Here is a 12,970-nt window from a genome sequence, read left to right on the forward strand (position 1 = left end):
CTTTTTCCTCTTCTTTCTCGGGCTCCCTATGGGAGTTCAGAGCCCTCTCTTGTCATCTTCCCCTAACTTTTCTCCCCTTCCGGGAGTACGGGTCAAAATTCTTTAGGGGGTGCAGAAGGTGTGCCCACCCATGTCCAACACAAACAATTACAGAAGCCAGAACTCACCAACTTTTAAGTGGAAGAAACTTAAGTCGGTGATAGTTTGAATCCTTGAGACAGGGTAGAGAGGGAGCAGACTCAAGTAACCTACCTACCTACCTACCTTTCCTTTCTCTCTGGCTTCTAGTGGTGGGTGGGGAGGAAAAGCATTAAGCCAGAAACTTCAGAGCCTCAGGCAGGAGAGTCTCTTTGCATAACCATTACGTTATATCTCCCGCCCACAAGCAACTTTTCATTCTGTCTTCTCCGCACCCACGTGGAAGAATGGCTGGTTCTGCCAAGGCTTTACAGGAGAGAAAACTCCATTCCCCAAGCAGGTCGAAAACTCGAAAAAACAATCAAAGACAAAACTTGGAGAGAAGGTATTCGTTCTGCGGGGCCACTGCTACGTCCCACGTAGTGGGGAGTGGAGGGCAGCAAAGCTCTTCCCCTTGCCAGGACTTAGAATCCCGGCGCTGGTGCTCATGGCCACACTTCGAAGCCCTTGCAGCCCCGGGCACTGACGGAGGCTTCTCGTAGGAGCAGGCTCCTAGTTCCTACGTGCTGTCTTTGTTTTTTCTTTCAGAGGTCCTGGACTGCAGAGACTGGCTAGAAATCGACTCTGGTTCACAGCACAAATACTCCCCGAAGTGAGAGAGCTGTGCCGCCGCCCTGACTCCAGAAGCCCTGGCAGCAGGATCCTCCCGCCGCAGGGTCCAGGGTAGCAGAGCGGCGGCGGGTGGGAGGAGCTACAGCTCTCCCTCCAGCCAATCGCCTTCCGGAGCTCGCCGCCGAAGCCCCGCCCCTCCAGGCCGCTCCAGGCGGTGCCGTAAAGTGAGGAAGAAAAATCCTCGCTTGCTCCCGAACCGCCCACCCACGGGTTTACTGCAGCCTTTACGGCAGGTCGTATTCCATGCCCCCAACATGGCGTCTCCCATTTTGATCTCCGCGGTGGTTTCTACCCCGGAAGATCGGGGGCGGTGCTGAGCGAGGTTGAAGTGCCCATCCCGTGCGGATCGCAGAAAGCTGCCGCTAGAAAGTTCGTTTCTGGTCAGGACTCCAGACATTTACCCTGCCCGGAGGGTCAGGAATTGTCGACGTCTCCCAGTCTGTGCAAGTTGTCACCATCTGCCCCGGTCTTGTCCCCGTGCCACCCTCGGGCACCCCCCCGGGTCCGTGATACTCACAGATTCAAAATTATGAACCTTCGGCAGCAGCTGTGGCGTGTGCGCCGCTGTCTCGGAGCCGCGGCTCCCCCACGTCGCCTGTCGTGGCCCCCCGCCCGCGCCCCGCTCTCGGTGGGTTCCCGGCGCGCGCAGTCCTCCGGGTCCCCGACACACTGGAACCAGGTGGTGTCCGAGGCGGAGAAGATCGTGGGCTACCCCACGTCCTTCATGAGCCTCCGCTGCCTGCTGAGCGACGAGCTCAGCAACATCGCTATGCAGGTGCGGAAGCTGGTGGGCACTCGGCATCCTCTGCTGACCACAGCCAGGTGAGCCACCCTGCCTCGCTCCCACTCACTCGCACCCACTCGAGCCCCCTCCCCCTTTTTTTATTTTTCCTGTTTCCTGACCCACGCACCTTCCCGTGTCATTCCGATTAGCTCCTGACTTTATTTATTTATTTATTTATTTTGCAAATGTTTATTCATTTATTTTCCCTTTTGTTGCCCCCATGTTTTATTGTTGTAGTTATTATTGTTGCTGTCGTTGTTGGCTAGGACAGAGAGCAATGGAGAGAGAAAGGGAAGACAGAGAGGGGGGAGAGAAAGACAGACACCTGCAGACCTGCTTCACCGCCTGTGAAGCGACTCCCCTGCAGGTGGGAACTTTATTTTTATTAATCGCCGCCTCCCAGTTAGCCCTAAGTATTCGATGCTGTTTGTTTTTCGGTTCTCCTTCCTCTGCTCCGCTGAATGGAAAGTGTTTTCTCTTGAGAAGCAGTTGTACGTGTTTGCTTCTCAGCTCATTGGGGTGGACTTGCATAGTGATTTGTGGAGAAATCGAGTAGGATGTGGGTTCGTTGAATCGCTTTCGAGAAATGATCTTGTAGAAACAAGATAAGATTTATTTTCAATTTCATACAATTCGAGAAGTTGCCTCCAGAAAGAATGGGAAGGAGAAGAGCCGCAGGTAGACGGTTCTGAAGTAGGAATTTCACCAGTCAGTGTGCCCCTACATCATCATCGTCGTCATCTTCATCTTCTCCTCCTCCTCCTCCTCCTTCACCAGAGCACTGATCAGCTGTTATGGTGGTGTGGGGGGGGATTGAACCTGGGACTTTGGATCCTCAGGCATGAGCGTTTCTCTTTCTCTCTTTTAAAAAATATCTTTATTTATTGGATAGAGATAACCAGAAATTGAGAGGAAGAGAGAGAGAGAGTGAGAGACAGACACCTGCAGCCCTGATTCACCACTCCTGAAGCTTTCCTCCTCCTGCACGTGGGGGCCAGGGGCTTGAACCTTGCTGTGACATGTGCACTCAACCTGCTGTGCCACCACGTGGCCCCTGCAAGAGAGTCTCTTTGCATAACTGTCATGCTATCTACCCCGCCCCCAAGTTATCTTCTTGAGGTGTGTATCATTTGGTGAAATTTGACTTTAGATTTTAAGGACCACAACTTTTGATTCCATTTCAAAATTTGTAATAATTTCAAACATGCTGAAAAGTTGTAGTAATACCTCAAAGAACACTATGTAAATCCTTTAGTCAGCTGTCTTTTTTTTTTTAATATTATCTTTATTTATTGGATAGAGACAGCCAGAAATAGGGAAGGGGGTGAGGAAGAGAGACAGACACCTGCAGCAGTGCTTCACCAATTGCAAAGCTTTCTTCCTGCAGCTGGGGACTGGGGGCTCCAACCCGGGTCATTACGCATTGTAACCGGGTGTTCAACCAGATTTGTCACTGCCCAGCCCCAGCTTTGTCTTTGATGTTTGCACTATTCACATGAAGCACACTACTTATAAGGTACACACGCTGAGGGTAGATTGCATACATCACTGCCCTTTACACCTAAATATTCCAACATGTATTTCCAGATGCACAATCCCTGAGCATAGGAAGTTGTTGACATGCCTACTGCATAGTAATCAATTTAGCATATGCAATAATGGCACTTTATTTAATCTGCTACTAATATTCCAGTTTTTTAAATATTTATTTATTTATTCCCTTTTGTTGCCCTTGTTATTTTATTGTTGTGGTCACTATTGTTATTCATGTTGTTGTTGTTGGATAGCAACCCACCCCCCCTGCAGGTGGGAAGCTGGGGGCTCGAACCAGGATTCTTGAGTCGGTCCTTGCGCCTTGTGCCATGTGCACTTAACCCACTGCCCGGCCCCCCAAAAACTATATTTTAAAATGAATTTTTTATTTTGAAGTAATTGTACATTCACAAACAATTGGAAGAAGTTATATAGAGAGAGCTAATGACAGGCTGGGTGGTGGCTCACCTGTTTGATCTCACATGTTACAACACACAAGGAACCAGGTTCCAGCTCCTACAGGGGGAGAGCATCACAAGTCTTGAAGTAGGCTTGCAGGTATCTCTGTTTTGTCCTTCTCCTCCCCTCCCCCTCCCCACACCTCCCCCTCCTCCCCTCCCAGAGACCTGCTTAGCTCTGACTTATAGTGGTGTGGGGGGCCTGAACCTGGGACTTTCTCAGGCACATGAGTCTGTTTGCATAACCATTATGCTATCTGCACTCCCTCCTCACCCTGTTTCTATCACTCTCTATCTTCCCCTTTCCTCTTGGTTTCTCACTGTTTCCATCCAATAAATACATAAAAATAAGCATAGAGAGAAAGAAAGAGCTCTGCTAATGTACCCTTTGTAAAGTTTACATTTTGTATAACCTAGTACAATATAGCAAGCAAAATATCTACACAGGTCAAGATTTGGAATATTTCCATTTTAAGGATCCCTCAAGTTACTACCCATGTTTCCTTGAATGTCTTTATTTCTTGGCATCATTTCCAGATATTGAGAAGATCATTTTATGAGTGGGTCAGATTTGTCTTGTGATTGGAATATTCCTTAGTTTATAAGACACTTAAAACACAAATTGTAAAACTCAATATGAAACCCCTGTGTATTCCCTCTCCCTACCCCTTCACCTCTTGGTTCTCATTGTGTTGAGTTTTGTGTTTCTTTTTCTTTGTGAAAATCACATGTTTCTGAGAGTTGGGCGGTAGTGCAGTGGATTAAGCCCATGTGGCACAAAGCGCAGGGACCAGCGTAAGGATCCCGGTTCGAGCCCCCGGCTTCCCACCTGCAGGAGAGTCGCTTCACAGGCGGTGAAGCAGGTCTGCAGGTATCTTCTCTTTCTGTCCTCTCTCCATTTCTTTCTGTCTTATCCAACAATGACTACAACAATAAAACAAGGGCAACAAAAGGAAATAAATAAATAAATAAAAATATTTTTTAAAAAATCACGTTTCCTTCAATGATAAAATTTTAATAATAATGTTTAACTTAACTCAATTTGAAATTTCTAAATATGACAGTTTATTGCATATACTCTGCTCTGACTTGCTTTTTAATTCATTTTTTTCTCAACATATTGTGTTCAGTTGTTCTTCATTAATTTTCCACTGAGGTATAAAATTCTGTAGTGTGAATATGCCACAGGCTTCTTTCAACCAGCATTTGGGCTATTTGCAGTGATTAGTGTGATGAAGAAATGATGCTGTGTATATGCGCTTAGTCTTGTCTCTTGGTGTATTTGTTTTGAAGGAACGGACACAGGACTGTGTGTCCATGTTCAGCTTGAGCAGATAACAGCACATTGTGTTCCAAAGTGGTTATGATACTCTCATGAGCAATCTCTTTCTTTTCTTTTTCTTCCTCTTTTTTTTTTTTTTTTTTGTCCCTCCAGGGTTATTGCTGGGGCATGGTGCCTGTACCACAAATCCACTGCTCCTGGAGGCCATTTTTCCCATTTTGTTGCCTTCATTGTGGTCGTTATTGCTTTTGTTGCCCTTGATGTTCTTGTTGGATAGGACAGAGAGAAATGGAGAGAGGGGGAGAGAAAGACAGACACCTGCAGACCTGCTTCACTGCCTGTGAGGCGACTCCCCTGCAGGTGGGGAGCTGGGGGCTCAAACCTGGGTCTCTATGCCGGTCCTTGTGTTTTGCTCCACCTGCGCTTAACCCGCTGCGCTACTGCCCAACCCCCTCACGAACAATTTCTAAGTTCATATTAACCTATTCTCTCACCAGAACTATGAGGATTCTTAATTTTTGCTAATTAAATAGTGGGTTTCTACCTGTGTGGTGAGAATGGTAGTAGGAGTTTTGGTTATCTGTACAACGCCAGTGAATCTCAGAAAGTTATGCTGAGTGAAGAAAGTTGGCCTCACTACTCAAAAAAATTAAAAATAGAATTACCATCTGATCCCACAATCCTAACTCTGGATATATACACAAAGGAATTGGAAGGAATGTCTCTGCTAGATGCCATTTGCTAGTCATGGCATCTTTTTTTTTTTTTTTTTCCTCCTCCAGGGTTATTGCTGGGCTCGGTGCCTGCACCATGAATCCACCGCTCCTGGAGGCCATTTTTTTTTTCCCCTTTTGTTGCCCTTGTTGTAGCTTCGTTGTGGCTATTATTATTGCCCTTGTTGACGCAATTCATCGTTGGATAGGACAGAGAGAAATGGAGAGAGGAGGGGAAGAGAGAGAGGGGGAGAGAAAGACAGACACCTGCAGACCTGCTTCACCGCCTGTGAAGCGACTCCCCTGCAGGTGGGGAGCCGGGGGCTCGAACCGGGATCCTTACGCCGGTCCCTGCGCTTTGCGCCACATGCGCTTAACCCACTGCGCCACCGCCCGACCCCCGGCATCTTTTTTTTTTAAGGACATAATTTATTTCATTCTTTTCTTTTTTCATTTTTATTTATCATATATATATATGGGGGGGGAGAGAGAAAGAGAGAGAAAGAAAGAATTGAGAAGGAAGGGGGAGAGAGAGAGACAGAGAGACACCTGCAGCCCTGTTTCACCACTTGTGAAGCTTCCCCCCTGCAGGTGGGGACCAGGGGCTTGAACCCAGGTCCTTGCACACTGTAATGTGTGAGCTGAACCAGGTGTGCCACAACCTGGCCTCCTGGTCATAGCATCTTTATTCATAATAACCAAGAGATAAAAGGAAGCAGATGTCCCAATCCCCGCCCCAGAGCCTTTTACTTTGGTGCAGTACACCAACTCCAGTCCAAGTTCTGCTTTGTGTCCTCCTTTCTGTTCTTATTTTTCAACTTCTGTGAGTGAGACCATCCCATACTCATCCTTCTCTTTCTGGCTTACCTCACTTAACATGATTCCTTCAAGCTCCCTCCAAGATGAAGTGAAAAGTTAAATTAAAATGTTTAAAAAATACATGAATGGCTAAACAAGATGTGGTATACACATATGTATGTATAGATATTATTCCGCTTTGAATAGGAAGGAATTACAGAATGTTACAACATAGACAAACCATAAGGATACAATCTAAATGGAATAAGCCAGTCAAAAAGACAAGTACTACATGCTCCTTCTTCTGTGGGGTATCTAGATTAGTCATATTTAGAGAAACAAAAAGTGAAGTGCTGATTGGCCAGCCAGGAGCAGGGAAAATGAGTTTCTGTTGCTTAATGGATGTAGTATTTTAGCTTCGTGAGCTGAAAAAGTTCTGAAGATCGGTTTGCCAACAATTAATATACTTGACACCGCTGAATTGTTCCCTTAAAATGATCAAGGTGGTAAATTTTACGTGTATGTTAGCTACAGTTAATCTCCAGATCACCTCAGCAGTGCTTGCTGGAACCTCACGTCTCCAGAGCCCTGCCCCACTAGGGAAAGATAGACAGAGGCTGGGGTGTGGGTCTGCCTACCAGCACCTACTTCTAGTGGAGAAGCAATTACAGAAGCGGGAAATCCCACCTTCTGCACCCCATGATGAATTTTGGTCCATATGTCGAGAGTAATAAATTATAGGGGAAGTAAACCAGAGGGCTTTGTACCCCCATTCCACTGTGACCTGAAGCATTTGTCACCAGGAATATTTGTTGTTTGTTTTGCTTGTTTGTTTGTTTTGCCTCCAGAGTTATCGCTGGAGCTTGGTGCCTGCTCTACGAATCCACTGCTCCTGGAAGCCACTTTCCCCCCCCATTTTTGTTGCCTTTGTTGTTGTTATTATTGTTAGTGCTGTTGGATAGGATAAAGAGAAATGGAGAGAGGAAGGGAAGACGCGGGAAGAGAAAGACACCTGCAGATCTGCTTCACAGCTTGTGAAGCGACCCCCTTGCAGTTGGGGAGCCAGGGACTCGAACTGGGATCCTTACGCCGGTCCCTGCGCTTCGCACCATGTGCGCTTAACTTGCTGCGCCACTGCCTGTCTCCCTCCATTATAATTTCTATCAGTACTTGGACATTAGTATTAGAGAGTTTGTATGTTTTTCCCACCCAAGGTTTAATATGTGAAGCACTTAGGTCACACATGGTAGAAATCTGTAGTTCTTACCACTGTTTAAAAATTCTGAAAGTGGGGAGTCAGGCGGTAGCGCAGCAGGCTAAGCGTAGGTGGCACAAAGAGCAAGGACCGGTGTAAGAATCCTGGTTTGATTCCCCGGCTCCCCACCTGTAGGGGAGTCGCTTCACAGGTGGTGAAGCAGGTCTACAGGTGTCTCTCTCCCCCTCTGTCTTCCCCTCCTCTCTCCATTTCTCTCTGTCCTATCCAACGACGACAACAATAATAACTACAACAATAAAATAGCAAAAATATTAATAGTTTTGATTACAGTGGGCTGCCCCAAGCCTGTTAAAGTGCTGGGTGGAATGTACCACCCTAACATCTGAAGAGAAAAAAAAAATTTTGAGTTCTGAAAGACACTGACTTCAAGAAATTTGGATGATGGCTTATGCGCCTCACAAACTTTGTATTAAAGCCAGACTGTGTCATATAGAATGGAGTGAAGCTGGCCAGGTGTGTGCCATGCCACCTGAGCTTAACCTGCTGTGCTACAGCCCGACTCCCATGTATTTCTTTTTTTAAAAGAGTATTTAAAATATTTATTTCCTTTTTGTTGCCTTTGTTTTTATTGTTGTTGTTGTTGTTGTTGATGTCATCGTTAGATAGGACAGAGAGAAATGGAGAGAGAGGAGGGGAAGAGAAAGATAAGACACCTGCAGACCTGCTTTACCGCTTGCGAAGCGACTCTCCTGCAGGTCTGGAGCTGGGGGCTCAAACCCAAATCCTTATGAGGGTCCTTGTGCTTTGCGCCACGTGTGCTTAACCTGCTGCACTACCTCCTGACTCCCTCTCGTTAAGTAGTTCTACCTCTTATATTCATGTCATAGTCTCTGTTGTCAAGAACTTAAATTTATGTACAATAATCTTATGAAAGACAGTTATTTCAATTACAATAACTCATTTTTTTCCATAGAGAATTAAATTTTTCACAGGTGGTGAAGCAAGGTATCTTTCTCCCTCTCTGTCTTCCCCTCTTCTCTCCATTTCTCTCTGTCCTATCCAACAATGAACGACATCATCAGCAACAATAATAACCACAACAAGGCTACAACAACAAGGGCAACAAAAAGGGGGGGGAAAAGGCCTCCAGAGTAGCCCCCCCTACTCTGCTCCATTGCTGACACTGTGGTCTGTTTACATAATCATTGTTTTGCCTGAAAGATCCCCACTACGTTATCCCCTCAGGGTATTGCTAATTCAGTTAAAACCATCACAACAGTTGCTAAGGACGCTTTCACTTTCCCAGCATGCCTTTTGCCTCTCTCCACCCCCTTTCCTAGCCATTTCCGTTTCCGACTTGCCACTTCTGGTTTTTACCCTATAAAACCCACTGCTATTCCAGTTTCACTCTCTTTCTCTTCTGCGTCCTGACCCAGAATAGACCTGGAGAAGGGCTGTTGGGCATAGTGGGAGGTGGCCATTTTGCTAGCTCCACGTGGCCTAAACCCACTGTGCTCATACCCAACTCTGGGGCATCTGCGTGAATAAAGATTTGCATTCCCGCTCAGCCAAGAGTTCCTGATCTCTTCTCTCTCCCCCATGACACAACCCGACATCCAGGAGCAGTGGTTTAATGGTGCAGGCAGTGAGCCCCAGCAATTTATTTAGTCATAGCTGATTTTATTAAACAATATGACTATTTTATTGTCTTCACATACTTGAATTTTCAGATTTAATTTTTGTTTAAATAATCTTTTTTTACTTTTGCATTGAAAGGATTCTTGTCTCTGTTTCACACTGAGATAAATGTAATTGATGTATCCATTTATTGAATAAAATTCAGTCTCTAGAGGATATTGACTCCTTAGTAGAGTTTTTTTGTACCTGGCTTAGTTCACTATAGTTAACTTGACTACCTGAAAAAACCTTATTTGTCCCTTCTGGTAAAATACTTTAGAACTCTTTGATTTATTATTAGAAATTTAATTTTAATCTCTTCCATGTTTATGAAAGACCCTTTCTAGATTCAGCTCTGTAATTACTGACTGAAAAACCTCCACTACTTATAAAGGACTTTTTCTTGGATGACTTGGAGAAAATTATAAATTTTAATTCATTCCACAAATATTTGAGGTGCCTTGGGCGTGGGGTGTACAAACAAGAATAGACGCAGTTGCTCCCTGTCAGGAACCCATGAACGATGGTACAGTGAGCATGGGCTCTAGAAGCAGGCTGCTTGATTTAAGTCCACATCCTGGCTGCACCACTACCAAGCAGTGTGATCTCGGGCAACTTACTTAACTTCTCAGCACTTTGGACTCCTTGTTTGTAACATGAGGACAATGATAGTCCTCATTTCTTAGGATTTTATGATTAAATGGATACTTCTGAAGAAAGTGCTTAGCATGGTACCTGGCTTCATAGAAAGAGTCAGCATGTTAGCACTTGTCATTAGTAGAAGTTCATTTTAATGGAGACAGGTGCAAATAGAGCTGTGTAATTGAGTATAAAATGTTTCAGTGGGGCAGGGATAGACAGCATAATGGTTATGCAGAGATTCTCATGCTTGAGGCTCCAAAATCCCATGTTCAATCCCCACACCACCGTAAGTCATTGCTGAGCAGTGCGACACTATTCAAAGAAATAAAAAATAAGTATTTAAAAAAATAATAAAGTAAAATGTTGCAGTGTGTGATCTATGTGCTATAGAGAGACAGTGAGAGAAATTATCTCCATATAAAAAGTGAAGACTTGGGAGCTGGGCGGTAGCGCAGTGGGTTAAGCACACGTGGTGCAAAGTGCAAGGACAAACCCAAGGATCCCGGTTCAAGCCCCCAGCTCCTCACCTGCAGGGGAGTCGCTTCACAGGTGGTGAAGCAGGTCTTTAGGTGTCTATCTTTCTCCTTCCTATCTGTCTTCCCCTCCTCTTTCCATTTCTCTCTGTCCTATCTAACAACAACAATAGGAATAACAATAATAACTACAACAACAATGAAAAACAACAAGGACAACAAAAGAGAAAATTAAAAAAAAAGTGAAGACTTTTAAAAAGTCAGGTGACTTAAATATTAGTTCATGCTAGATGAGAAAGAAATGACCAAGACAAAGAAAGAAACTAAAGATGCCTAATATTGCTGAGTAAAATGTGGGGAAATGGTAATTTAGTATGGTCTGAGCATGGGTGTGATGAGGCAAAAAGGATATGCTTGAGGGCCGGTAAGATAGCTCACATGGATAGTAGACCTGCTTTGTGGTGTAAATATATAATTGCTCAGGTTTGAGCCCCCTACCCTTCATAGCACTGAAGGAAACTTTGGTGTGTTGGTGTCTTTTTCCTCACTGTCTCTGACCCTGTCTGAAAAAGTTGGCCTGTAACAGTGAAGCTTCAGCAATCACAAAAATAAGTAAAAGGATAGGTTGGCATTCTGGGAAGTGGTGCAGTGGAAATAACACTAAACTTGCATGCATGAGGTCTTGGGATTAAGAAATCTTCTTTAAAAATTTTTATTTAAGGAAAGGTTCTGCTAAGTAACCAATTCTAGACTTGCCCTTCCACTGCAAACCATTGGGAAACTGGATATAATATTTAAAGCAACAGTATATACTATAGGCTGAAGCACAGATTTACGGTCCCTATGAAAGGTAAATCTGGGGGCTGGGTGGTGGCACACCTGGTTGAGCACACATGTCACAGTGCATAAGGACCCGGTTTGGGCCCCTGGTCCTCATCTGCAGGGGGGAAGCTTCACCAATGGTAAAGCAGGGCTGCAGGTGTCTCTGCCTCTCTCCCTCTTTGTCACTCCCTCCCCTCTTGATTTCTAGCTGTCTCTAGCCAATAAAGATAATAAAAAAGTAAAGAAAATTTAAAAAATTAAAGGTAAAACAGATGTAAGAACTGTGATCACTACTGGGAGATACTTTCTAAATAGTCGAAGAGGGTGACAGACTTCAAGTAGAGGACTGTGGTGTTGCCAAATTGAGACAGATCTGTTTCGGTTTTGGGGAGATTTGAGGCAAGTACACATGGTGGGGTAGGATAATAAAGAGAGTTTGCAGAGAAGGGCTCTAAGGGACCCATTTGAGTCTGTTATGGAAAGTCAGTCACATAGAGAATGAAACACAATGAGACTGGGGAATTGTAAATTATACTTTCAGAGTTCTCACAGACTGGGGAAACGTGAGTCCTCACTAGGCAGTGTGAAATGACTTTACTGAACTATGGGACATGCACCAGAGATCTCTTTGTCGGGTTGCATCGTGGGGGAGAGAACTCGACCGGAGCCAACCTGGGCTGCTGCTTACTCAGTGACGAGGGAGAGGAACTAGGAACTGAGTGGCTGAGCGGGAACGCAATGCAATAATGCCCTTTAGTGATCAGAGAAAATGCCTTTTATATCTTCTGAGACGGAAGTGGCAGGTCTGAAAAGGAAATGGCTAGAAGAGGGGGCGGAGCAGAAGAAAGAGCACGAAGGTGGCAAGCTTCCATCTAATGAGTAGGGATTAAACCAATGCCCTGCAGGCAGGGCGGGTCTCAGGCAAAACAATGATTATGTAAATAGACCACAGCGTTAAGCAATGCAGGGGATCTGGCGTAATGACCAACATCGCCTAACAACATCAGCCTGTCAGGGTACCAATTTACATGCCTGAGGCTGCAGGTTCAGTGGCCCCTTAACGGCAAGAAGTGGTCTGTGGTCTGGTTCGCTCACCTGTATTGTTCATTTACATCTTATTTTTCCTGTATTTAATTTGCTTTGCACACGTGATTTCACCACTTCTAGGCTTTTTCATTGTTTTTGTTTTTGAGAGAGAGAGACGTCAGAGTACTGCCAGTGGCATGTCACTCCATATGTTACTGGAGTTGAAACCCACGCTGCATAGACAGTACGGCTTGCTTGCTTTCACCCTAGCCACCTTCTGACCTCTTCTTTTGTCGTGCACATATATTAAAAGTTTTCCCCTAAAATTTGTTTTAACGAGGAAAAGAGAATTGGTCACCTCCTGCTTTGTGTTCCTTTCACTTTCCGAGTCCATTTTAGTCATACTCCTCCCACCGAAATCCTCAGCCCTAGGAACAACAGCCACTCGTCGTGATTGCCAGGAGCCCCTCACCAGTCTATCCCCTGTGTCAAGAGTAAATGGAGAAAGACTTTATGAGCATGTGTTATATTGACTGGATAGAGAAACGTGGTGAGACAGTAGTATCTCCACAATAGCCTCACCCCACAGAACCTACGGGGACGGAGTGAGTGATCTTCGTCTTGGAAATCGTAACTTAGCTTCAGCCAGGTACCGGCAGCTACTACGCCAATTTGAATAGGTTTGATATTCAGTTTGTAATTTAGCCTAGTTGTTTTTTGTTTGTTTGTTTGTTTG

At 45.1% G+C, this 12,970-nt stretch overlaps 1 protein-coding gene across 4 annotated transcripts in view; it reads left to right on the plus strand.

The window, feature by feature from the left end:
- The first annotated feature begins 1,059 nt into the window (after positions 1-1,059).
- The window catches only part of PDSS2 (decaprenyl diphosphate synthase subunit 2), a 233,851-nt gene continuing 221,940 nt past the window's right edge, over positions 1,060-12,970 (plus strand). For all 4 annotated transcript variants that reach the window (XR_009549625.1, XM_060190688.1, XM_060190687.1 and 1 more), the window contains exon 1: positions 1,060-1,632. Coding sequence is in view for 3 of the 4 variants with exons in the window: in XM_060190688.1 (XP_060046671.1) it covers positions 1,340-1,632 (293 nt within the window). In the remaining variant the exon portion in view is untranslated. The remainder of the gene's footprint in view (positions 1,633-12,970) is intronic.

Source organism: Erinaceus europaeus, chromosome 4, assembly GCF_950295315.1.
Source record: "Erinaceus europaeus chromosome 4, mEriEur2.1, whole genome shotgun sequence".
Classification (NCBI taxonomy): domain Eukaryota; kingdom Metazoa; phylum Chordata; class Mammalia; order Eulipotyphla; family Erinaceidae; genus Erinaceus; species Erinaceus europaeus.